The 24,496-nt window shown below is 56.2% G+C and overlaps 6 protein-coding genes across 6 annotated transcripts; 3 read left to right on the forward strand and 3 right to left on the reverse strand.

Annotated features, from left to right (window-relative positions):
- Positions 1-76: 76 nt before the first annotated feature.
- Positions 77-2,884, reverse strand: BU26DRAFT_157850 (glycoside hydrolase family 5 protein). The gene is made up of 2 exons (XM_033820089.1): positions 2,350-2,884; positions 77-2,229 (listed from the first exon to the last, which is right to left on the reverse strand). Exons 1-2 carry the CDS (start codon positions 2,712-2,714, stop codon positions 123-125), a joined length of 2,472 nt encoding a protein of 823 aa, XP_033677284.1. The 5' UTR covers positions 2,715-2,884; the 3' UTR covers positions 77-122.
- A 602-nt stretch (positions 2,885-3,486) lies between these two features.
- On the reverse strand, positions 3,487-5,171 carry BU26DRAFT_524452 (nicotinamide mononucleotide adenylyltransferase 1). Its single transcript, XM_033830290.1, has 3 exons — positions 4,911-5,171; positions 4,082-4,856; positions 3,487-4,033 (listed from the first exon to the last, which is right to left on the reverse strand). The coding sequence occupies exons 2-3, from the start codon at positions 4,716-4,718 to the stop codon at positions 3,771-3,773; spliced, it is 900 nt and encodes a 299-aa protein (XP_033677285.1). The 5' UTR covers positions 4,719-4,856; positions 4,911-5,171; the 3' UTR covers positions 3,487-3,770.
- A 1,319-nt stretch (positions 5,172-6,490) lies between these two features.
- BU26DRAFT_570966 (uncharacterized protein) lies at positions 6,491-12,196 on the forward strand (the record flags this gene model as incomplete). Its single annotated transcript, XM_033834086.1, has 4 exons — positions 6,491-6,780; positions 6,835-11,741; positions 11,796-11,945; positions 12,000-12,196. The coding sequence occupies 4 exons, from the start codon at positions 6,491-6,493 to the stop codon at positions 12,194-12,196; spliced, it is 5,544 nt and encodes a 1,847-aa protein (XP_033677286.1).
- A 426-nt stretch (positions 12,197-12,622) lies between these two features.
- On the forward strand, positions 12,623-14,858 carry BU26DRAFT_157866 (uncharacterized protein). The gene is made up of 2 exons (XM_033820090.1): positions 12,623-13,075; positions 13,127-14,858. The coding sequence occupies exons 1-2, from the start codon at positions 13,049-13,051 to the stop codon at positions 14,720-14,722; spliced, it is 1,623 nt and encodes a 540-aa protein (XP_033677287.1). The 5' UTR covers positions 12,623-13,048; the 3' UTR covers positions 14,723-14,858.
- Positions 14,859-16,006: 1,148 nt separating this feature from the next.
- BU26DRAFT_157920 (uncharacterized protein) lies at positions 16,007-18,375 on the forward strand. Its single transcript, XM_033820091.1, has 15 exons — positions 16,007-16,182; positions 16,257-16,632; positions 16,688-16,788; positions 16,847-16,852; positions 16,912-16,951; positions 17,002-17,049; positions 17,098-17,136; positions 17,184-17,279; positions 17,336-17,374; positions 17,420-17,476; positions 17,526-17,573; positions 17,623-17,694; positions 17,745-17,870; positions 17,923-17,979; positions 18,038-18,375. The coding sequence occupies exons 1-15, from the start codon at positions 16,087-16,089 to the stop codon at positions 18,334-18,336; spliced, it is 1,500 nt and encodes a 499-aa protein (XP_033677288.1). The 5' UTR covers positions 16,007-16,086; the 3' UTR covers positions 18,337-18,375.
- A 592-nt stretch (positions 18,376-18,967) lies between these two features.
- On the reverse strand, positions 18,968-24,073 carry BU26DRAFT_158198 (uncharacterized protein). Its single transcript, XM_033820094.1, has 5 exons — positions 23,620-24,073; positions 23,452-23,572; positions 21,085-23,287; positions 20,022-21,025; positions 18,968-19,921 (listed from the first exon to the last, which is right to left on the reverse strand). The coding sequence occupies exons 1-5, from the start codon at positions 23,876-23,878 to the stop codon at positions 19,051-19,053; spliced, it is 4,458 nt and encodes a 1,485-aa protein (XP_033677289.1). The 5' UTR covers positions 23,879-24,073; the 3' UTR covers positions 18,968-19,050.
- Between the last annotated feature and the right edge of the window lie 423 nt (positions 24,074-24,496).

A 24,496-nucleotide genomic window follows, 5' to 3' on the forward strand; every position in this document is an offset into this window, starting at 1 on the left:
CACTTACAGATCAAAGACCACCAAACCTAAACGCCAAAACAATGCGACGAGCCTTGCCAATAACGCAGGCGAAAGTCTAGTCCAACTCATCCTTCCAACAACGCACGCATGCCTGGGGTACCTTAATACGTCTCGCTCAAGCCCAACTCCCCAAAATCCTCCAAATCAGACACACTGCTCGGACAATCAAAGTCCCTCTCCCACACCTTACTCGGCAGTATGCCCGCCTTCATGCCGAGTTTCCAACTCCACTGCGTCGCCTTCTCCGTCTCCCAGGTCCAATAGAACCAGCCCCAGCCGGCCTCGAAGCTGATCATCTGGGCGACGGAGAATTGGTACAGCCACTTCTTATATGCGTCGCTGTAGCTAGCGGGGTCCGCGTTGGCGTTGCTGCAGCTGCACGTGCTGTCTTTTGGCGGGCATTGCGGGGTCAGGATGCTGGTGGAGGCATTGCCCGTGTCGTAGGTGCCTTCCCAGCGCGTGCCGGTGTTGACGTTGTTGATGTACTGCGTGCAGTCTGTGTCGGCCTGGGACCACTCGCCGCACATGGTGGGGCCGAAGCCAGTGGTGGTGTCCATGCTGCGTTTGGACTGCTGGGTCCAGGCCGCGCAGGCGAAATTCAGCTTGTCCGTGTGCTTGAGCGAGAGCTGGTTGACGTTGAAGATGACGTACTGGTGCACGTCCAGCAGCAGGTTGTCGTTGCCCTGCAGCTTGCCCTGCCAGTTGTCCAGGCCGAGGAAGCCGTCGCCGAAGACGAGGACGGCGGTGATGTTGTCTTTGCGGATCTGGTCGATGGCTTTTTGCGTCCAGTTGAGCACGATGTTGGTGTTCATGTCGACCATGCGCGGTTCGTTGACGATGCCGTACATGGTGACGATGTTCTTGTAGCGGGGCTGCGCGAAGAAGACGGAGAGCTTGTGGTGGATGTCGAGCCAGCGCTGGGCGTTGAGGTCGCCGTCTGTGCCGTTGAGCCAGCCGATGACGCCTTGCCTGCCCGAGTGGTTCCAGCCGTTCTGGGATCCGGGCGCGCCGTGGTAGTCGAGGTTTACACGGAGGCCGTTTTGGCGCGCGTATTCGATGCCGCGGAGGAGGTAGCGCCATGATACTTGCGAGACGTAGGGGTCGCCATCATAGGTTTCTACCATCCAGTAGCCGAAGGGGATGCGGACGTGATCGAAGCCAGCGTTGCGGATGTCGACGAAGGTTTGCTTCGTGACGAACGCCGAATAATGCTTCTCCAATGTTTCTTTAGACTTCTGGGCCCCGAGCTTCGTGCACAGTGTCCACTCGTCGACTATGTTGTCGCGAGTGCCGTACGACTCGAAGAAAGATGGCGTGATGAAGGGCTCGATGTTGAGCCAGCCGCCGACATTGATGCCTCGTATAGGCATCTTGCCATACTCAAACGTATCTTTAAGATTCGGCACCTTCTCGTTCGCTTGGACGTCGTCGTCCCAGGTAGAATTAAGGCCAATAATAGGGAGGCCGCCAACAGTCGCGCCGGTATAAGTCACATTGAAGTCCGTCGTATCCCACCAAGCCCACGGGTCATAAATCGTTCCTTTCTTATCCGCGGGGACACTATTCGGATCCTTCCCGTCGAGATTGCTGTTGGCAGGTTTCTGAGCACCGGCTGCAGCTACACTTTCGCCTGGATGGTCGTTGTTTTTCTTAGACATCATTACCGCAACTGGAATGATGATGGCGAGGATGATGAGGACAGACACGACGCCAATCACTATGCACTTGATCTTCTTTCGCCGTGCCAGCTCCTCTTCCGTGTATACTCTGGTCTCGCTGCCGGCACCGCCCCGCTTCTCCATCATGTACTGATATTCGTCGTCGTCGTCCACGCCGCCCTCTTCAGCCAAGGGGCCGCTGACGAGCCTCCGCTTTTTCTGTTCGGTGCGATGCTGCTTCCCTTGTCGTTTCCGCTCTTTTCGCTCGGCGCGTTCCGACGGAGTATATTTCTCCTCATATCGCCGTCTCCTCTCCTCGCGCTCAGCATCCGTATAACTCCCCCGCTTATCCCTTTCCTCAGCCGCATAAGCGCTTCTCCTCTTCTCCCTCTCATCATCCGTATACGCGCTCTTCCTCTGCTCCCTCGCCTTCCGTCTCTCCTCCTGCCTTCTTTCCTCCTTCCGTCTCCGCGCCTCCTCCTCAGCCGCCACATCACTCTCATACGCCCTCCGCTTCTCCTCTTCCACCCTCAACCTCTCCTTCTCCCTCCTCCTCTCCTCGCGTTCTTCCCTGCGCCTCTCCCGCTCCACCCGCTCCTCGTCAGCCTTCCCCACATCTCCCCCCTTCTTCCTCCCCTTCCTCTCCTCCCTCACCCTCTCCTTCTCCAACCTCTCCTCCTTCCTCCTAACCTCCTTCAAATACAGTTCATCATAATCCCGGCCCTTCCACCCCGCCCTCTTCGCATTCGCCTTATCCAACCTCGCCAGCGCATCCAGACTCAGCGGCGCCGAGTCGCGACTGCCACTAGGCGTGCTCTCCCCGGGCGTCGTCGCCCGCGAATCGCGCTTCTTGCGCGGGCTAGGCGACTCCCACTCGGAGTCGCTCTGGCGCCTCGCCTGCCGCGGCGGCGGTAGCAAGTCGCCCTGGGAGTCCGTCGCGCGGTGTCCCTTGCGGCGGCGGCGCTCGGTGTCGGTGTGCTCGGCGCGGGATTCTCTACGCTCGCGGCGGCGGCGCTCGCGGTGGTCGGGGTCCATGGGTGCGGGGGTGGAATGCGGGCTGCTCAGCGAGGAATGCAGTGTGGAGAGCAAGCGGAATGCGCGGCGCTGCGCTGGGGATTTTTTTTCTGGTAGCGATATGTATAATTTCGTAAGCGGGTGTTTTGACGGGCGGGACGGGGCTGGGGTAGGGCCGCGTTGCTATGGTGATGGGTGTTGACGTTTTGCCTGACGTGGCTGGCTCGGCGGTGCGGGCTTGGGCTGCGAGGACTGGGAGAACTTCTGGGCGAGCAGAAGGGACTTGAGCTTGCTCCTTGGGCTTTCGTTCTTGGCCTGAGAGTCTACTACTAGTTGGGAGATGAAGCCTGAGCGAAACTGGGATGGTCCAATACTCTCGCCTCGTAGGAAAGCCATGGAGGCTGGGCGCCCCAAGAGCTCATCGCCTGTCTCTCCAGCCCACTATCAAAAGTACGACGTTTCATAAAAAGAAGAACGAGCAAAATTCCCTGCGCAAACTGCTTGTTGGTCATACCGACCGCGAGCCAACGCCAGCCTTCGTGTTCGGAACGACGCGGCGCAAAACCCTCCGTCGACCGACCTTCGTCATTGCTGCACCTACCCGCACCAGCCCGTCCCTTACCTTATAAAAAAAGAAGCATCTAGCCCTGGGGTGGGTGATGCGACGGAATGACATCACATCACGTGAGTGCAAAGTCAGGGTCTGCGAAGAAAAATAATCTCCATCATCGTGAAGATGATGGTGATGAATGATGATTGCATTGGTATCCGTGGTATCATGTCGTAGCAATAATGCAAACCGTCTAACCGCCTCGGTCCGACCTTACCCGCGAAGGCGTGCGGACCCGCCTCTACCGTCAGGCATCTCCGGGTTGGTTGTCCCCGTGACCGACCCTAAATCAATCCAATGTGCCGCCCAAAAGTGAGTAGTTCCAAGAGACGTAGATAGTCCGTGATCCCAGCGTTGCGCGTTGCAAGTAGTGAGCGGGAGATGAGGTGCTCGACTCCAATGTCGGTGAGCTAGCTGTTGATGTATGAGGGACAAATCCATCAGGACGAACCATGCATGCCCGTGCCTCATGATGCTGCTGTCACTACTGAAGAGCCTGAAGGCTCGCTGGGTGCCTTCTCTTTCCCCTTCTCTGACTGCTTCTTGTCGTCGTCCAGGTACAGGTCATGCTCGTAGATATAGTCGACGACCTTGTCCGGGATGTAGTAGCGAATGCTCTTGCCCCGCTTTCGAAACAGACGAATCTTGGTTGAAGAGACGTCGTTCTGAATCAGCTGTGGGATAACACGAATGTTATCTTTGTATTGCTGGAGGGTGAGGAGTGCGTCGTCTGTGACTAGTTAGCAAACGCCCTGCAGGAACTGTATAGAGCCCCTACCGATATCGGTACCGCTGCGCTCGAGGATGAAGGCGCCGTAGTGTCCAAGGATCCGATTTAGATCTTCGGCAGCCCACAGGCCGGGAGTGCTCATGGTCTGGATCAAGTCCGCACCCGCAAGCAGCGCAACGTGAATCCGCTTCTTCTCTCCGGAAGGTGTCTCAATCCCGCCCATGACATCGTTCAACTCGTACTGAAAGTGATCTAGGACCTTGACGGTCGGTAGATACTCCTTGTGCAGCGGCTCCCACGGGTCGACGCCGATCCAAGTCGAGCTGTCCTGCACCGCGATCCTCGTCATCTTTATCCTGTGATGTGCTGGCGCCAGCCCGGCCTTCTTATAGGCGTCTCCGACAGGGCTGAAAAAACCACCGACCACCTCATAGTTTGTCTCGAATTCGCAGTAGTCGGCGGCCTCCTCGAACATGCGAAGGTGGAGGTTCGTCGGCGGAGAAAACGAGCCGCATGAGACGAGAACAAGCGGTGTCTTGCTGGGGTCGGAAAGCACCTTCTTCAATCTCTCGCTAGGAAATGTGTAGGTTTCGAGCGACATTGTCTCCGCGCTGTCCAGGCCAACGTTGAAGACAGGTTGTCGGTCGTCGCCGTTGGAGAGGATGTCGTGGGTTGCTGAGCCCATGGCGGCGGTTGTGGAGGGAAATGCGGTGCAGCCGGTGCCTAATGCGAGCGAGCGTACGGAGGAGGCCTTTATATAAGGCGACGTGGGGGTCGGCCCGGCAGACGGTGAAAGTCTCTTGGGGGGTTATTTGGTGAAGATCTGGGGCGGAGTCAACAAATTGCGGGAGCCGGACCTTTAATTGACGATGCTTACGGAATAGAGGCGCTACCGGGGAGAAGCCCGCTAGGCAGCCAGTTGAGTTGATGGAGGTGGGTTGCGGGGACTGACGTCGGCGAGAGCCGCGGTTGTAGGCGGATGAAGTCAGCGGGGGAGTCGCGCAAACAGCAGTTTGTTGCTGGCGGGGGGCACTCGGAACATTCGGCGCAGGGGAAGGAGAGGTGGAAGCAGACGGAGAAACTGGTGCGGGCGCGGGCGACATTTGTAGGAGAAGGCTGCCATCTCCGCGCCGTGGGCTAGGCTCGTAGTATTTGCCTTTCACGCGGCGGGGCTGCGACGGGTTCGAGACTGGGGCGTCTAGCCCTATCCGACGCCCTGCCGCTGAGCGCTGCGAGTATTGCTTGCCTGCATATGAGACATTCCTGCGCCCGAGCATTCGCTTGGTATTCTGAATTTTCCACGCCTGCTCCCATCGTCCTGGATTATTTGATCGGGGGCAAACCTTGGAAGTCCACGCCAGGATGGTAGCATCACGTGCCATCCCTTCCGAAAGTGGACCTATCCGGCTTCCCCACAGCCTAGGTAGTGCACAAGGCCGCGCTTCGTCATGGTATTAGTGAGCGCGGGATGCCAGGCTGAGAAATCAGCTGCTCGTAAAAACGACACTGGTGGATTAGTTACTGCATCCTCCTTCAAGAGCAGTGTCACTCTCAAGAGAAGTTTGAGGCCTCGTAGCCCCAATCGTTTCTACGTGGTATTCGAGGACGTCATTTGCGAGGCAAAGATTGTCGACTGCGGAGGGGATCCCACATTAGTAAATGCCGATACATGACGTAGAGGGTAAGTATTCCGCAGTGATCATATTAAACTGGCCTACATACCGGAAAGCCGTACGCCTGGGAAGGGCGCTGAACCCTGAGTACCCTCGTACACACAGTAGTTTCCGCAAGGCTGACAGAGGCTTGGCAACCCTCCCGCCAGCTGCGCTCAACGCCCGAGTCCCACGGCTGAAGAATGGCAGGACTGTCCACAGCAGCAAAGACCGTGCCGTAGCACATTGCATATTCCAGCCAGCTCCCAAAACGAGCCCCCCGTGCCACAGCGTTTCCCATCGCGGCGCTAACCGGCCTGCATCGATTCCCCACTGCCAAGGCCGGAACGCCATCATTATCTCCAACCGCCGACGGTCACTGCTGCTACTACACCCATCTTTTCAACACCCGCTCCCACACCTGCGATACCCCGGCGACACGTGCACCGCTCGATTTCACGGCTGTAGACACACCGCCGCCCATTTGCACCCGCTCACCGCACTCGCTTAGCGGCCTATGGCGCCCGAGTAGCAACCGCTTCATGGAAAGAAAAGACCAATCTCTGGTCCCAGCCTCATCTTCTCCTTCGTCCAGGTAAAGCTTCCCCACTATTTCTCAACACCTTCCCGCCGCTGCTACCTTCCTGCCTTCCTGCCTTCCTGCCTTGCACCCTCGCCCACAACTTTTGCTGCGTCTGCAACAACCTCTCACCCACCTTCATCGGCACAGAGCTGCGACGCCCACCGCCGGGGCCCACAGTCTGGTTGCGAACCGTCGATTGAACAAGCAAGTAATCAGATTCTCATGTCGTCCAGAGTGACTCGCTCTTCTGCGAGGCTTTCCGCAGGTTCTTCCAACGCCAACCCGCCGAATCCCCCCGCCCCTCCCCCGTCGCGCCAGCCGCCAGCCGCGACGCGTAAACGCAAGGCCGCCGCTCGAGAGCCCAGCCCCGAGCAGCCGCCAGAGCACACGGAGCCACCGCCTGCTCGAGGCGGCCGTGCTAAGCGCACCAAACTCGAGCCCCAGAGCCCGCCTGCTCCCCAGCCCGGCCGCTCCAAGAAGGGCAAAGGAAAATCGGCAATGTCATCGGCCGGGTATGTTCTTGAAGGCTCTGCCCATGGACATGTGCAGAAGCTGACTGCGGCTAGACCATCAACAGACCCCGCTGAGGAGAAAGCCGCGCCGCCATCCCAGCCCTCCTCGTCACGGCGCGGTAAAAGCGGCCGTAAGAGTGGAGGTCAGGGCGACAGCTCGCGCCGGCAGTCCAAGTCCGCCAACGCTGAACCCAACGCAGATGCCGCGCCCGCGTCCTCGCGGCGGAGCTCCCGCAAGTCCGCTCCCAAGACCGACGACGACGTAGCCATGGATGACGCACCGGAGTCGCGACCCGACGAGGAGACACAACAATCCGGTGCAGGGAATGGTCGGCCAGACACAAGCGACGGCAGCAATGGAGACGGCCACGCACCGGGCTATGACGATGACGACGATGACGATGATCCATTCAGTTCAGGCTTCCTGGGCAGACAACCTCCGCTTGCTGCCCTGCGTCAACTGACTGGTATGGCTGGCTTCATGGCTGGCACAAACCAGCGGCTGCGTGGCATCCTGGATCAGCTGCGGTCCAAGGACGTGTCGATGCAGCTCATAGCTCTACAAGAGCTCTCCGAGGTGCTCCTCATCTCCACCGAAGACAATCTGGCAGGCCACTTCTCGCCCGATGCATATGTAAAAGAGCTGGTCACGTTGATGCAGACGAACGAATTCGGAGAGGAGAACCCAGAGGTGATGCTGCTCGCCTGTCGGTGTCTGGCGAATCTGATGGAGGCGCTTCCGGCCGCTACAGCTAATGTCGTGTACGGCGGTGCCGTCCCTGTCCTTTGCTCCAAGTTGCTCGAGATCAATTTCATCGACTTGGCTGAGCAATGTCTCAGCACGCTCGAGAAGATTTCGGCAGAGTTTCCATCCATCATTGTGCGCGAAGGCGGACTGACTGCCTGCTTGACATATCTCGACTTCTTCGCCACGAGTACGCAGCGGACAGCAGTGACCACGGCCGCCAACTGTTGCCGCAACATACCGGAAGAGTCGTTCCCAACGGTTCGCGATGTCATGCCCATACTCAAGGATATCCTGAACAACAACGACCAGAAGGTCGTGGAACAGGGCTGTATTTGCGTGTCGAGAATCGTCCACAGCTTCAAGCACCACGAGAACAAGTTGGAAGAGCTTGTGAGCCCGGAACTCCTCCGAGCCATACTAAGGCTTCTGCTCCCCGGGACGACAAACCTTATTGGCGCGAACATCCACACTATGTTTCTCCAGGTGCTTGCTTACACGGCAAAGGCTAGCCCTAGCCTGTCCGCCGAGCTGTTCAAGATGAACGTTGTCGATACGCTCTACCAGATTCTTACGGGCGTTTCCCCTCCCAGCGGCACCGAAGATGTGGCCACCAAGATCGACACCGTGGTCATTATGCAAGCCCTCATTCACCGACCCAAGGACCAAGTCTTTGAGACGCTTAATGTTATCTGCGAGCTTCTCCCCGACGTGCCCAAGGATGGGCTGATGTATTTGGAAGATCTCTTCGATGCCGGCTACCCTGGTGATGACCTGCCCCCGCTCTCAGCTTCTAGGGCGAAGAAGTCGGCTAACCAGAAACGTGTCGAGCTCCTTGAAGGTTGCAAGCAAGAAGTCAAGCGTTTCGCAGTCATCTTGCTCCCCACTCTGACCGACGTATATTCGAGCACCGTCAATCTAAGTGTTCGACAGAAGGTTCTTACTGCGCAGCTGAAGATGCTTTCCAATCTCGACACCGCAATTCTAGAAGAAGCACTACGTCCCGTGCCATACGCATCCTATCTTGCCTCAATATTCTCGCAACAGGACCATGTAACCTTAGTTACCTATGCACTACAGGCAGCAGAGCTCCTGCTCAAGCGCCTCGAACCGATATATCGATACCAATTCTACCGAGAGGGCGTCATATCCGAGATTTCGCAGCTAGCAAACCGACCTTGCAAGACTCTAGAGCTCCGACGACCCAAGGAATCCAGGCCCGCGATTGAAGTTGAGCCAGCTGCCGATTCTGGGGCAAGTACTAGCTCAGCCGGGGATGCGGATGTGGATCATGAGATCACCGACGAAGCAGAGCCCGATATGCACTCCGAGGACGATGACGACGAAAACGACCATGACGATGACCAAAACGAGCATAGCGACAATCGAGATGAGGACGATGATTCCGACTCTTCATCATCCTCCGGCCGCTACGCTCCGCTGCCAAATCTTGACGACGTTATCACGCTGCGGGCCAAGAAGTTCATCGAGGTGCACGAGAAAGACGACGCCAAAGCTATTCGAGACAAGGCGGCAGCCATCTTGGATGACCTGAAGTCGCTTGCAAAGGAGATCAAGGAGTGCGTCCTTGAAGGTGGACCGGGGAACTGCATGGAGCTGTTCACGCGGTTGGCCGCCTACTTTGAGGGCGATGCTCTCGAGAGCATAACAAGCTACGAGCTGATGACTTCGAACATCGTCGAGGTCTTGCTAGAAGCCTTCTCTGCTCCCGTCTCATCCAGCGGGGTTGATCCTCGTGCGCTTTTCCTGGAGGCCTTCATGGGCTCAAGCGGCCAGAATAAAATCAAAACGGCTAGCAGCGCCTCACCCGCGACAGCTTTCAGCATCTTGGTTAGCAAGCTTCAAGATTTGCTGAGCAGGGCCGAGCACTTTGAGGTCATCACCGTCCATCAGCACTCGTACGATAACCGTGGCAGCGCCACGTCTATGCTGGCCAAGCAGCTCCGTCTCAAGCTTACAGCAGACGAAGAGTCGGGCATCCCGAAGACTTATCGCAACATCATGGTCTCAATACATGCAATCGCTACATTCAAGGCCCTGGATGACTACCTGCGGCCCCGCATTAATATTGCCGAGCGACCTCGTCCTTCCAGAAATCGAGAGACGGTTGCCGCATATGCACAAGCTCTTGCTGAAGGACGTACACCAGCCCCTCCACCTCCACATACACCAAGCGAAACGACGAACCGATCCTCATCTAGGAAGACATCCAAGGCGAAACCCGCGAGCTCTGCTACGCCATCACAAGCCGGACCTAGCTCAGCTCCGCAGGAGAAGACGCGTCGATCTAGCCGACGACAGCAGACTCAGGCACCTCCGCCCCCACCGCCGCCGGCTATACCCCGAACCAGCAGCAACCAAGATCCGGTTGAATGCGCGGATGAGGAACGTCTGTCAGATCATGAGTCCATGGATGAAAACAGCGCGTTGAACACTATCGTGGACGATTTTGACGATGAAATGGAAGATGAGGAGCCGGATCCGTCGGCCGTGAGCGTTGAGGTCGCCCCCACAGGCAAGGTGACTGCTCGCAAGGAGGATGGTACTAGGGTCGCCACTCCAGTTCAAGGACAGCCTGCAACGAAGCCGCCTCCCCAAGAGCGAATGTCTACTCCTTCGCGGTTATCTTCCTTGCTACGCGGAGCTGCCGCACATCAAGGTCTCGGTAGCTCTGCGGGGGCTTTGTCATATGCCGCAGCGGTGCAGTCAACGCCTCAGGATTGGCACATTGAATTCAGCGTCAATGAGCAGCCACTCTCCAATGATACGACCATCTACCGCGCCGTGCATTTCAAGCAAGCACAGCCCAGCGATATGCCTCACCGGACGGTCTGGAATGCCATTCACACCATCAAGTTTAAACGCGTCTCAGGTCCTCCGCCGACCGAGTCAAATGCGTTGACACCGCCACCAGAGCCGAAGTCGGCGGCACTTGGAATGCCGGTCTCGCTGGACAAGAATCCTGTGACCTCAAGCATCCTTCAACTGTTGAGCATACTGCACGACTTGAACTCCAATCTGGACGACGTCTTTTCGGATAACCAGGAACCACTCAAGCTCAATGCGGAACCTCTTTCGCAATTCGTCAACACCAAGTTGACCGCGAAGCTCAATCGCCAATTGGAGGAGCCATTGATTGTCGCGAGCAGTTGCCTACCCGGATGGAGCGAGGATCTGGCTCGGCTCTATCCGTTCTTGTTCCCATTTGAGACGCGCCACCTCTTCCTTCAGTCTACCTCTTTCGGATACTCGCGATCCATGACACGGTGGCAAAACTCTCAGTCGACGACCGATTCTAGACACTCGGATCGTCATCGTGACGAGCGTCCCTTCCTAGGACGACTGCAGCGACAGAAGGTGCGCATTTCCCGGTCGCGAATCCTCGAGTCTGCCATGAAGGTCATGCATCTGTACGGGCATTCTCCGAGCATTCTTGAGGTAGAATACTTCGAAGAAGTTGGTACCGGCTTGGGCCCTACACTGGAGTTCTACTCTACCGTCTCAAAAGAGTTTTCGAAGAAGAAGCTGAAGCTCTGGCGCGAGAATGAATCGAATGAAGGTGACGAGTATGCCTTTGGCAAACGTGGCCTGTTCCCGGCTCCCATGAGCGCCGAGCAAGCCGGTAAGGAGAACGGCAAGAAGGTCCTAGAGCTGTTCCGGGTACTTGGAAAGTTTGTCGCCCGTTCAATGCTGGATTCCAGGATCATCGACGTGTCATTCAATCCGACCTTTTTCCGCATTGGCGATGGGAATGCCGCCGTTACCCCTTCCCTGGGAGCTGTGAAATCCGTCGACCACGATCTGGCCAAGTCGCTCCAGCTTCTCAAGCAGTTCGCTGATGCGAAGAAGCGCATCGATGAAGACGGCAATCTGACGGCAGCTCAGAAGGTCCAGGCTATGCAAAACATTGTTATTCGCGATTGCCGGGTCGAAGATCTCGGGCTGGATTTCACGCTTCCCGGATACTCCATCGAGCTTGTAGAGAAGGGGGCGGAGCAGCCAGTCACGATTGATAATGTTGACACGTACGTGGACAAGGTCCTCGATTTCACCTTGGGGTCCGGAGTGCAGCGTCAGGTGGACGCTTTCAGGTCGGGCTTCTCCGAAGTCTTCCCATATTCCGCGTTGAAGGCTTTCACGCCAGACGAGCTTGTAATGTTGTTCGGCAGGGTTCAGGAGGATTGGTCTCTCGAGAGTAAGTGAAGAATGCCCCTATTGCAACGTAGACATCGTGCTAACCGTGTCGCAGCTCTGATGGATTCAATCAAGGCAGACCATGGATACAATCTTGACAGCAAGAGCGTTCGCAATCTGCTGCAGACCATGAGCGAGTTCTCGGCCACACAGCGACGGGACTTTCTGCAGTTCATTACCGGCAGCCCCAAGCTTCCCATCGGAGGTAAGTTAAGCCACGGTGTGCAGCAGTATCAGCCCAGTTCTAACAGTAATTCAGGGTTCAAAAATCTCACTCCGATGTTCACGGTCGTCTGCAAGCCGAGCGAGCCTCCTTACACGTCCGACGACTACCTCCCCAGCGTCATGACCTGTGTCAATTATCTCAAGATGCCAGACTACAGCAACATGGACGTCCTCCGAGAGAAACTCAGTGTTGCCATCCGGGAAGGGCAGGGCGCCTTCCATCTTTCTTAAACACGAAATCACGACTTCTACGGCTGGATCCCGGTTACTGAGCATGGTCGGGGTCTGGCGTACAACGTTTTTCATCGCATGGTCGGGACGGGTCATCAGAGTCCGTCCTGGAGCACAATTTGTTACCTTACATAGGGGAGGCATTATCTACTTCGATGCATGGGGCTTTTATAGGCACAGACGGGGAGCGCTTTCTCACCCAACGTTTAACGACTCCCCGGTTCGGACGGTATGCATTTGTAGGTGGTTATGGACGTAGTCGTCCACGGCGTTTATGATGGTACATTCCCACATGGTATGTCAAACATGATGGGCTTGGGTAGGCAGAATTAGACGGTCTGGGCATTATAATCATTAGTGGTAGAGACTGCAGCGACTACGCCTGAGTATGAGCGTTGGCCCTGGATTTGTCACGGTCCGCTTGGTGATGTACCTACCTCGGTAGGGCGCCGCGCCAGCGCCTTAAGCTCTGATGGTGACGTCGTCCATGACCTCTCTCGACAGCCAACTTTCGCTAGCAGCCCAAACAAACAGCTCACCGAGTACCAGCGTGATGTTTTAAATTCACTCTGTCACGTATAATATTCCCTCACGCTCTGATGGATGGCCGCCAAGGCTCGGAACAAAAGCGCCCCGAGCGGCCGCAAGCGGAACTGCCACCTTGACGAAACCACGAGGCTTCTGTACAATAGCAACACAGGCGCCCACCAACTTTTGCCCAACCGCAAACCCATCACACCACCTTCCAGGTCATCTGCGTCCTGGATACCCCTTCGTTTCATCCTTATACCATCTCGAGCATGCAATTCGCGAGCGCGCAGATAAGAGGACGAAAGCATTCCAGAGACAAACATGGATGACGATATCCGTATTCTAGAGGCATGTGTGTGTGCTCGGGTTACACGACTGCAAACACTTACAGCCCAATAGCAAGATTATTGCCCTCCCTTAGACCCCGCGCTCGTTCACGCCATCTATTCCGACTTCTCCGACCAGACGGATAGCATACAGCTCGCGAGAGAGCTATTGGACGGCTTGAAGCAGGCCGCCGCCGCGGAGCAGTTCACCGACTTCGACCCCTCCGGCAGCAGCGGCGATGCGGTGCGCTCGAGCCCCAGCAAACAGGGCTCCGACGATGCCGAATCCAACGCGGAGACGTGGACTACACAGACGACCGTCACCGACTGCACGAGTCTCTCCAGCGACCTGGCTACACTAAGCTTGGGAGGAGGGCCCGGATCGAGCTCCGAAGAATCGCTGAACGGCGGCTATTTCAGGGATACGGAGGGGTTCGACACGCCGACGAAGGAGCTGGTACTCGCGGAGACGTTCCCCACACTGCGCCCAGACCTCGTTGCGTATACGCTGAAGAAGTGCGCCGGTGATTTTGAGAAGGCTACGGATGAGCTACTCAATCATGTCTATTTTGAGGACGAGCGAGCGAGCCCAGACGAAGAGACACCTGCAACGAAGGGCATAGATGCGTTCTCGGAAGAGTACCATGTACCGCAACGTGGGAGGAAGGGCAAGGGGAAGAGGAGGCAGAAGAACACATCTTTCTACAACCATAGCTCAGCCTCGGGTTCAGGATCAGATCTGCCGGCGACCCCTCCGACGAACAGATGGGCTGAGGGCGGACGGGATGTCGAATTTCTATCGTCGCGAACGAAGCTTCCGTCGAAAGCAGTCGCTTCGTTGTATCACAAAAATGGCGCCTCTCTTCCAGGTACCATCATAGCAGTTATCAATAAGGACATTGCGTCACACGAAAAGGAGGAACCCGACGCTGCTTTGGTTCAGCCTGCGATCGAGCTTACAGCGGAGTTCCCCAACGTGGATCTCGAATATGCGATTGCGCTTATTCGCCTCACAGCGCCGTCGACGGCGAACGCCCACGAGCTTGCAAAAGCCCTAACGATGTATCCGAGGACACCGACGTCTAGAGGCGGCGTTGCGGTCATTCCGCGATACGCTCCGGTTAACCTATCTGAAGCATCTACGCCCGACTCTCAAAGGCTATCCTCCCTCCCCCCAGCCGCGATAGTACCCACCGCAGCCTCGCTCACCGCAGCCCGCAACGTAGCCTTTACACAGGCCTCATCCGCATACCGCAAGGGCAAATCGAACCCTCTCATGAAAGCCGCAGCCGGCTACTACTCGCAAGTCGGCCGCGACTACAACGCCAACCTGCAAGCCATGAACGAATCTGATGCCGACGCGCTCGTAGCCTCGCAGTCCACCCCCACCCTCCTCGACCTCCACGGCGTCAGCGTGCACAATGCGACCCGCATTGCGAAAGCCAAGACGCAGGCTTGGTGGGATGGACTGGGCGAGCAGAGGATCCCGGGAGGCGGACGGCGTGGTGTGGGTGAGGGGTATACAATCGTTACGGGGCTGGGACGGCACAGCGAGGGTGGGAGGGCCAAGTTGGGGCCTGCGGTTGTGAGGGCGCTGGTTAGGGAGGGGTGGAAGGTAGAGGTTGGGAGCGGGGAGTTGGCGGTTATGGGGATTGCGAGGCGGAAATGAAGGCTATTTTTGGTGAGCTGTAAGGGGTGTTGGGATTTGGACTGCATGTGACGAGGCGGAATGTGAGGCTCGATCTGTAGATGCATGTAAGACCAAGCTCCGCCAATGTCATCCTGCTTCTGTTCTTAGTTCCTTTGATAGAGCTCTCTATACGACACAGTATTTGAACCACCTTTAGAAAGGCGCACCTCACGTCCCAATGCGCAAATACCCAGCACGATACGTTCATGCTTTCCCCACACACACGTTTCAGGACTAGCGTCCGCACTAAACATCAACAACCTCCTCTCCTCTCCCAACCTTCCCACTCTGCTCGTCCTGCGCATCTCGGCCCACACCGTCCCCGAAACTATCCATCAGTCGTCAAATCGCGGGATAGAGAGCCCCTCAAACTTGCAGCGTCACGGCTGCTTTCGGAATTAGAACACTGGCGCGGTTTCGAAACGTTGAGGCCTCGGAGGGTCAAACGCCGAGGGCGGCGTTTCATGGGATGTCGCGGAGGTGCCGTTGTGCTGGGTGGGCTGGATGGGGGATGGGTGGAAGAGGGTTGGGAGGGGGGTGGGAGGGGAGAGAGGGTGAAAGAGGGTGAGGGGGCGGAGAGGTAGGTTAGGTGTTCTTCCACTATCGCTTCTTTTATCGTCACAATTGAATGGCCTCGCTTGCGAAACATCATAGCCCCTTAGGAAGTGGTGCCCGCAATTGCAAGAGCTGGATGACATCAAACACTCCGCCTGCCCAGAAGATCTGCACCAGAGCACAAGCTGATCCCTCCCAGTGTTTCCAAAAACAACTCCCTTGCTGAGAGTCCCGCGCGCCACCATCGTTTTGACCTCTTGGGCATTCCTGGGCACGCATAGTTACAGACTCGGGCATGGCGCAACATGAACAGCACCACCATCCTGCCTCAGGGCACCCCATTGGCGAGCCTGCGCCAACTTTCCCAGCACATCTTCCAACCCGCCTTGCGTTTCTCTGATGGATCTGGCCGATCCATCACCAGATGAATATGCTTTTCAGTGGAGAACCAGACGCGCAGCTGAGACCGGATGCAACGCGCTGCGAGTTCCCGTCCCGCGTCTTCAAAGTGGTGATGGAGTATATATGGGCGCCGCAACTCGGGAAGAGCGGGTTTCCTACCTTCTTCCAAGTTCGAGACCTTACGGACGCCTTAGTATTCAGTCTTTGAAGTGTTGGGTGCCTTGATTCTCCTCACTTCGTCCTTCCTTTACTTTCCTAGCTTCCATCTATCTTCGCTGCTAGTCAGCTTAATTCTATTCTTCTTCTTCTACCTACCTACCTACCTACCTCGCTGCAGGACAGTAATCTCTCTTGTCTATCCTTAAATCTATTTCTCCCCACACACAATGAAGTTCTCCGCCTCCATCGTCGCAGCGCTGGCGGCTTCGCCGCTCGTTGCCGCTGCTCCCGCTCCTTTCCCGCGCATCGACAAGAGATGGGTGGTACGTACCATGTTGTTCCTATCCCTTCTATGTCCAACGCTATCCCTGCTTGAGCTTTACTGACGCTACGACAGGACACCAACGCTGAGTTCAGCGGCACCAAGATGCCGGCTCACTACGTCGCCAACATCCGCAAGATTGCCCGCGAGAAGGCCGTCCGCAAGAGACAGCTCGACCAGCTTCTCGGCGGCCTGACTGGCGGCGCGGGAGCCGACGCGGCGGGCGGAGCTGCAGGAGGCGATCTCCTCGGTGGACTCCTCGGCGGCAAAGGCAAAGGCGCGGCCGGAGACGCGGCCGGAGGCGCAGCGGGTGGTGGGCTCGCTGGGCTCCTTGGTGGTGCGGCGGGTGGTAATGCGGCAGGTGGCGCTGCCGGAGGCGATCTGCTCGGTGGACTGCTCGGCGGCAAGGGCAAGGGCGCCGCTGGAGATGCCGGAGGAAACGCAGCGGGAGGTCAGTGTTCTCCGTGTCCATGGGCCTTGGAAGGTTTGTAGCTAATGATCAACAGGAGCCGCTGCAGGCACAACAGGAACAGGAGCGACGGGAACGAACGCCGGCACCACCGGAGCGGCAAAGGGCAAGGCCACGGGTAAAGCAGCAGGCGCGGCCGTAAGTCCCTCATTCATTCGTTCTATTAGACTCATCCCGCCGCTAACCACTCGCACAGGGTACTGTAAGTCCACTTCTTCTCGTCCTCTAATCTGAGGGACGCCCGACTGATGAATGGCTCAGGGCGCAACTGGCGCGGCGAATAACGGCACTGCGGCGGCTGGTAAGTTTCTTCTTCTAGCTCCTCGTTTCACGGTGACTAAGGCGCGATAGCAGGTGCTGCGGGCACTGGCACACAAGGTACAGGTGCTGCGGGCGCGGGTGAGTTGTCTTGAATGGCTTTGCATTTCTCCTGCTAATATAGTGGAGGTACTGCGGCCGGCCAGGGAACACAAGGAACAGGCGCGGGTGAGTGATCCTATTGCTTTCAGCGACTGTCTGCTCACACGGATCAGGTACTACCGCCGCTGGACAAGGCACGCAGGGCACCGGAATCGGGGCAGCAGGCACTGCTGGTACTGGCACGCAAGGCACGGGTGCTGCGGGCGCGGGTGGGTTTCCTCTTTTTGCCTCGTTTCCTGGGGGGCTCTGGACTAACATTTTGAAGGTACCGCGGCTGGCCAAGGCACGCAAGGCATTGGCGCTGGTAAGCACTCCATCACGTTCAACGACTATCCGCTCACATATATAGGCACTGCCGCTGGGCAAGGCACGCAAGGTACCGGGACAGCGGGGACCGCCGGCACTGGTAAGTCATGTCGTTCTGCTTCTTCAGCGAGAGTTCTAACGTATGTTAGGCGCGGGCACTGCAGGGACCGGAACGACGGGCACTGGCTCGGGCTCAGGTAAGACATGTGGATCAGAACGATTGAAGCGATTGCTGATATCGTTTAGCTGGAACCGCAGGAACCGCAGGAACCGCGGGGACCGCAGGAACTGGAACCACTGGCACCGGCACGGGCTCAGGTGAGACGCCATGATCAGAACGATGGAAGTGTTTTGCTGATATCGTGTAGCAGGAACCGCAGGAACCGCAGGAACAGCAGGAACAGCAGGAACAGCAGGAACAACAGGCTCTCAGGCTGGCGTTGGCTCAGCGGGCACCGGCAGCGGCACCACAGGAACGGGCGCAGGTACCGGATGTATGATGCCTCTCTAACGCGTTCCATCATATCCCTGGCTGACCGTATAAAGCAGCAGGTGCAGGAACAGCAGGTACCGCAGGAATAGCAGGGTCAAACGGCCAAACTGGTCAGTATTTCTACTACGCAACCTCGATCATCGCAAGCACGAGCTAACGAGTATCCAGGTACCGGCGCGGGTACGGCTGCTGGCCAGGGCACGCAAGGCCAGGCTGGTACAGGCGTTCAAGGCACCGGCGTTAACTCGCAAGGAACGGGCGCCGGAACTACTGGACAGACGGGCCAGCAAGGCACTGGGGCTGCGTCTCAGGGCCAGACGGGCACCGGCGCCGCCACAGGGCAGACAGGAACCGGCGCCGCAGCATCCGGCCAGCAGCAAGGCAGCGGAACAACACCCGAGCAGGCTGCCGCAGATGCTGAGGAGGCTGCCGCAGACGCTGCGGAGGAAGCAGAGGACGAGGAGTGAAAGCCTAGCTAGGCTGGCTGTCTGCAGCTTCTCTCTGGTTGGGGGGATAATGACGGCGACTTTTCGAGTATATAGCTTTTATGACTTTGGATAACGACAGGATAGGTTAGGATAAGGGAAATGGAAATGGAAATGGAATACACTCGTTGGTTTGATTGTTTGTTTGGTCTGGATGGTGGTGTCTTGTCTATGTGTGAGTGTGGGTGAAGTCGGCGTGGCTACTGTCCGTCTGTCTTGATTCGTATATATTTGGGTGGATTAACAATAGGTTTGGGGTGGCCTGCTTTGCGAAGGCTTGGATGCTGCAAGGCAGGGTTGAGCTGGTCTTTGAAGGGAGTCGTAGGGAGTTCATGGAGCGTTGCATCAAAGGCACGTTTTGAGCATGGGCATGCACTAAGCCGTCGAGAGTGAGCCTGTCTGATCGGAAGCAATCGTGGTGCGGTGCGGTGCGTAGATGCATTTATGCGCTCCTTGACTTCGCTCCGATGGCCTATCAGGGGCGGTATGTTGCATGTATTTAGTATTGAAACTACATCAATGCAGGGATGAAAGCTAAGCCCCAAAAGAGTTGCTACATCCAGTACAACACTCAAGATGTGAACGATCTGTGCTAGTATTCGACAAGCTCGTCTCTCTCCGCTCCAAGCGACTAAAGTACCGCATAACGTTGAATCAGCACTTGATTCCTGAACGCCCTCACCCACTCCCCATCCTCTACAACCCAAAGCTCTTCGTCCTCGTCTTCAGTCTCTCAAACCGGCCACTCCTCGCCGTCGAAACCGTCCTCAACGGCTTATACGCCGGCCACTCCGTCCACCTAACCGCATTCGGCCCGCCCACAACCTCAATCCCCCACCTCTTCCTCCCGGTCGCGTCGACAAACCAGCCCAGCCGTGCCCTGATATTCGTGTTCCTCCGCAGCTCCGCAAACGTGCCGTCGCGTATCATGTTGAGGAAGTTGTCGCTGCCGGCGATCGCGACGAGCACGTCGGCGGGGGACTCGAAGTTGCGGATGATGGAGCCGAGGTATGTGCGCTGCAGGGCTGCGATGAGGACGGTCGTGAGCATGAGCCAGAGGAGGATGGCGACGGAGAGCCAGGTGGCCACCGCGTTCATGCGGAGGACTTCGATGCGTGTGGATACTGTGGCGACGGCGGTGCGGTTGGTGTTCAGGTCTGGATAGACCGGTGCTGGGTCGTTCACCCAGGCCCGCTGGGCCGTGTCGAAACGGATTGGTAAATCGGTTTGAAGTTGCTCGCCGATTTTCTGGTATGCGAGGCCCCCGTTTGTTAGCGAGAAGTTGCTGCTGACGAAATGCTGGAAGTAGGTCGTGAACGTGAGCTGGGTGAGATTGAGCAGAGTCTCTTGATTGAGTAGGGCTCTGGGATCCTTCCCGGCGAGCGTGTACATGGAGTAGCTCATGAAGTCCATATTCAAGCCTGTGCTAGTATCTCGGACGTTGAAAGTGTTATCATCGAGTAGTTGGTCTTCGGGATAGGCGGGAAGGCGCCAGTTCTGTGGTACCTTTTCGAGGTTGGGCAGTTGGGCAGCACCAAGGAGGGTATTGAGGAAGAAGACACCGTAACTGAGCGATATAGTAAGCACGAGCTCTGTGGGCAATAGAAAAGTTATGTTGAAGGTGAGGGTATTTCCAGAAGATAAGGAAGTGGGAGTGATGATCATACCTGGTAGTAACGTTTAAGGAAGTGATGCTTGTGTCGTTCACCCTGCTCACGTCCTCGCGCGTTAGAAATGCATCGCTCCACGCTACGCTAGCAGGTTCAGGGTGTCCGTGAAGGCTGTACGAATAGACCTGGCCAGTGCCCTGGTCAACGGTGACGTCCGCTTCCGCGGTCTCAACAATAGGCATACACTCGAGTGCCTGCAAGCTTGGGACTTCCGAAAAGATGAGCGGCCCAGGTATGCTTTGGTTGTCATAGATCCTGTAATAGTCCGTCCTTGCCGACCCGTAAATCCACTTCGACGTGAAATTCGTTTTCTGAAAAGGGAAACGTCCGCCTTGGTTCGGTGACCAGTATCCTAGTGCGCTAGCGCGAGAGCCTTGATTCTGGTCTGTCCCATTTGCGCAGCAAAATACTTCGGCGCTGTGCGACAATGCAGACGTGGTATAATTGTATGCGTCATCATACATGTTCGTATAATTGCGTCCATCATAGAACATGTATAGTGGAAGTTGGTAACCCGTGCGCTGGTCCCTCGGATTTGCGGTTACGTTCCACGTCGATTTGTTGGTGAGGTCATGCTCATCGAGCCATGAGGCAACGTTTGCGATGTGCGGACTTGGGCTACACTCTACTCTGGCCCTAATGCCGGTGGTGGATAGAGTGATGTTCCTCGAGGAAACGAGAGGCTCAATCTCAACACCATCGTCGAGCGAGTCACCAGTGTGCTGTAAAGATCTCGATGTTATGTTGGAGAATCCGGAGACATCGACAGGGGCAAAGCTCCACCCTTGATGGCTCCAGGCCGGCTCGGGTCCGTTAAGGGTTAATTGGATAGTTGCGGTGTACATCCAGTTAGAGGTGGAGTTCATGAATGCCATGTTCATCACACGCCATTCTGAATACCCATGTACGCCCGGGATTTGAGCGACAAGATCCACTCGAGGAATCTGGCGGATCTCCAGTGTGCGGTTGACCGGGAGGGAATCAATTGAGACTCCTGGTTCCTGTGGTAACAGTGCGATTAGCAAGTATTCAGCGTTCATAGAGCCTGGGGTTATCTTACTCTTGTGAAGAGCGCGGACATGGATACAATGAAGACTTGGCTCAACGTGCTCCCAAGCGTAACCGCGAACAAGAGCCAGTGCCTGTTCTTGGCAGCTCTGAAAGACGCCCATGCCCAGTATGACGTTTGATACTGAAGGCCAGCACCTTCGGACAGGCTCGGCGTTGTTTTGGACATCGATAAATATGGTTGCAGCAAGCGGAAGGACTTGTCGAGTGAATCCCACCATAGACCAACCGCCACCGCCAGCACGGTGGGTACAATAGAGTAAGGCGCAATGGACGAGATCCGTTTGTTGAAGATGGGAATGCTTGTTTGGTATACGAAGAACGTCTGGAACAGTTCTGCGCGATCCGCGTAGTGCTTCAGAACGGCAAGGCCAACCACTAGGCATGCGAGACTAGCGAGTAATGCGGTTAAAGTCTTCAAGCGCATCACTCGTGGGCGCCAGTCTGGGTTGTGCTTCTTGCTTTTCTGCTTCTTCGTCGTGGCAGGCGCGACGGCTTCGTGTAAAACGCCTCTGGTGACTGCGTATCCTTTATCCCGCAAAGCGGCCTTTCTTTCCCTCTTCGAAGAATGATCCAAGGGTTTCAACGGGACTAGTACATCGCGCTTGGATGCAACTAGGGATCCAAGTCCAAGCGGCGTGGAAGGATCGACGAACAGATGGAGTGGGCGTTGGCGTGGACGCGAAAACCAATGAGTGAAGGCGAGGAGAAGAAAGGAGACGAAGAACAGAACAGCCATCAGAATCCCAACTTCCGGGACGACCACCACCCGCCGCTCTATTTGAGTGAGTTCTCCTGTGGAAGATTGTGTCTCGGCTGTTGATGACTGAAGGAGAGACCGCTGCAGGATTTCGCCAAAGAATCTCTGTTTCAAGCGCTGGGCTTCTTCCACCAACTGCGTGCTTCGTACCAGATTCGAAAGACTAAAGTCGTGCATGGCGGCTAATATTATCCCCGGGCCATCCATTGGAGCTTTAGCGCGGAACGCATCATCCGTGGTAATAGCCATATAATGAGTCCAATTGCCAGCCATGCTCAAGTCTTGTAGGCTCCCCACATCCAAAAGCCCTGGTGGAACCCGCACCCGTTTCTCTCGGAACAGCTCATCGTCAATTTTCATGGTGGAATCCAACGTTGATGTTCTCATTATCACTGGGAGTCGAGCTACGTAATAGCTGGATATGCAGATATGGCCCTGCATCGTGAAATTGGACAAAAAGGTTTGATTTTCGGCATATCCAAGACCCCAGTCGATCCATGGTGTCGTCACAAGAAACAGTTCTCTATCTTGGCAATTGGCGGAGATGTTGTGTTGGTAGATTGACGTCGATGTGGTTCCGTTATTGTTTTGGGAGACCAAGGTTGGTAAATCGGCCCAGATCAATCCTCCTGTTGGAATGAACTCGCTACCAAGGCTTATCTCCAGGCTGTAATCGCAGCCTCCGGGTGACTCCATGGAGAACCAGAACGTGGTGATGTTGTCAGTGGCCGTGGTATTCTTGGGTGTGCCATCATCATCCGTAATGGGCAGTCGACGAAGGTTGCGCCCCTTTCCAGTGAGATTCAGTGCCTCACATTGGAGTTCTGTACTGAAAACGGGGCTTGAAGCGGTCCAAGTACCCACTGAGCTCGATACCTTTGGGTCTAAGGGGACTTTTTCCAGGCTAGCTGGCCAAAAGGGGTGCGCATAGTATATGTCGCCGATCCATGCGGAGGTGGAAACATTTTGCAGAAAATTGCCAATGGTTCGAAAGTAGGTATCGCGGCTCGGCTGCAGCGTAAGCGCTGCGTCTGGAGCAGGTTCCATGAGGTTGAAGTTGGCACTGCGCTTGACTGCGACATCCTCCGACGTAAGGAGCGAGGAGGACAATGGAGAGAGAGCGAGGAATCCGATCACATAAGTAAGCGTGGAGAACAGGAGGACCCAGCTCCTCGGGATACCCTTCTTCTTCCGACCGAATGATTCAGCCAGTGCTTTCCACCATGACCGGGGAGATTGAAGGATGGATGCGAAACCGCTGACGCCGCCAGGTCTTGCCATGCGGGCAAATGGCTCGGTCCGTTTGACGTCCTCGAAAATCATGAACGCAAGTTGGCAGTATAGGACGACGACCAGAGTGGGTGTGAACCTCCATCCAAAGAGGAGAGCGGAAGAGTCATCGTCGCGCCCAAGACCGTAGTTGGAGCGAGAGTACCTAAATGCGGGGTTACGAGGTCAGTGTAACTCTGGAAGTGAGTGTAATGATGCATATATGTGGTATTCAAGTGTGTACTTGTTGCGAAACGCCCCCTAGGGGAGGCTCACAAAAAGTAGCACACACTTTGGCGACATAATAAGGTTTGACCTGAATTTACGTACCAGCATAAGACGGAGATGACCACGGAGAGAATTAACGATACAGCGATGGGAATGAGCAGTAGATACCAGCGAAGTGTCCATGGCAGCCATCGCGGCGAGCTATCGGACACCCTATCGTCGCCTGCCTTGGTCAGAAAATGTCACTTTGAGAAGGGAAGAGAAACGCACCATCAACGTATGTGACTGAAGAATGTGACCTTCTGGTTTGCTGATGCGAGGGGTTTCCTGCGGGCGAGAGTCTGTCCCCCGCTGGACGACCGGCAACTGGCGAGACGGGACTTGGAGGAGCAGAAGCGTTTTGATCTATGGCGCGAGAACCTGTCTGACCATCTTGCTCCATTCGCAGCTCCCTGGCGAAAGCGTCGATGCTGAGTGATGTATTAAGAGCGCGACTAGCACCCCCGTTTGGGCGAGCCACCCCATTCATCGTCCGAATTGTTTTGCGAGAGAATTGAAAGATTACGTTCGTTCTACATTGCGACGGGAATCGAGATATAAGAGTTCAAAGAGGGCCAGGAAATGCTGCAGTGTACTGTGGCACAGCAGTACGGCATTAATGAGCCGGGCGCTTCCAGACATCGCTTCTGGGGCGTTTGGGGCTGCAAATCAATCCCAAGCGCTTCCACGGCTCACGCGCATACATCGCAGCGTAACGCTCCTAATAGCCTTCCAACAGTACGGACAACTTGGGGTCTCCAACTTGTCCTCGTTCCTAATAGTGAGTCTGTCGGATGATCGCATGCGGTCTTGATTCTGACTGTGACAGTGTAAGGGGCTATTGGTTTGGGGTAATTACGCTAGTCCATTTTCGGATTAGTTAGACGGGTGTAATTGGCCGGTTTTGACGAATGAGGGCTGAGCTGTCTTCTGACCTTGTCGAGCGTATGACGGTGCTTCGCACGAGAGAGGGGACATGTATGCAATGAATCGATTGTGCGTACACTTGTGCCTTTCCAGGCCTCTCTTCAGTTTTCGCTACAGACGTAAGCGAACGAAGTGGAGCCTCAGCCCGCGGGCATGTCAACAACGCGACCCTTTTGTTCCA

This window comes from Trematosphaeria pertusa, assembly GCF_010094035.1.
Source record: "Trematosphaeria pertusa strain CBS 122368 unplaced genomic scaffold BU26scaffold_20, whole genome shotgun sequence".
NCBI lineage: Eukaryota > Fungi > Ascomycota > Dothideomycetes > Pleosporales > Trematosphaeriaceae > Trematosphaeria > Trematosphaeria pertusa.

Excerpts from the sequence above, each read along its gene's own strand:
- BU26DRAFT_157850 (XM_033820089.1), bottom strand. The coding sequence starts at position 2,714 with ATGGACCCCGACCACCGCGAGCGCCGCCGCCGCGAGCGTAGAGAATCC. Across the intron at positions 2,230-2,349 it reads GTTAGGAGGAAGGAGGAGAG|GAGGGAGAAGGAGAGGTTGA; the intron begins GTTGGAGAAGGA and ends CGAGGAGAGGAG.
- BU26DRAFT_524452 (XM_033830290.1), bottom strand. The coding sequence starts at position 4,718 with ATGGGCTCAGCAACCCACGACATCCTCTCCAACGGCGACGACCGACAA. Across the intron at positions 4,034-4,081 it reads GCGCAGCGGTACCGATATCG|ACGACGCACTCCTCACCCTC; the intron begins GTAGGGGCTCTA and ends AACTAGTCACAG.
- BU26DRAFT_157866 (XM_033820090.1), top strand. The coding sequence starts at position 13,049 with ATGGATGACGATATCCGTATTCTAGAG. Across the intron at positions 13,076-13,126 it reads ACGATATCCGTATTCTAGAG|CAAGATTATTGCCCTCCCTT; the intron begins GCATGTGTGTGT and ends ACAGCCCAATAG.
- BU26DRAFT_157920 (XM_033820091.1), top strand. The coding sequence starts at position 16,087 with ATGAAGTTCTCCGCCTCCATCGTCGCAGCGCTGGCGGCTTCGCCGCTC. Across the intron at positions 17,050-17,097 it reads TACAGGTGCTGCGGGCGCGG|GTACTGCGGCCGGCCAGGGA; the intron begins GTGAGTTGTCTT and ends AATATAGTGGAG. Across the intron at positions 17,574-17,622 it reads GGGCACTGGCTCGGGCTCAG|CTGGAACCGCAGGAACCGCA; the intron begins GTAAGACATGTG and ends GATATCGTTTAG.
- BU26DRAFT_158198 (XM_033820094.1), bottom strand. The coding sequence starts at position 23,878 with ATGAATGGGGTGGCTCGCCCAAACGGGGGTGCTAGTCGCGCTCTTAAT. Across the intron at positions 23,573-23,619 it reads TTCAGTCACATACGTTGATG|GCGACGATAGGGTGTCCGAT; the intron begins GTGCGTTTCTCT and ends TGACCAAGGCAG. Across the intron at positions 23,288-23,451 it reads GTCATCTCCGTCTTATGCTG|GTACTCTCGCTCCAACTACG; the intron begins GTACGTAAATTC and ends CCCCGCATTTAG.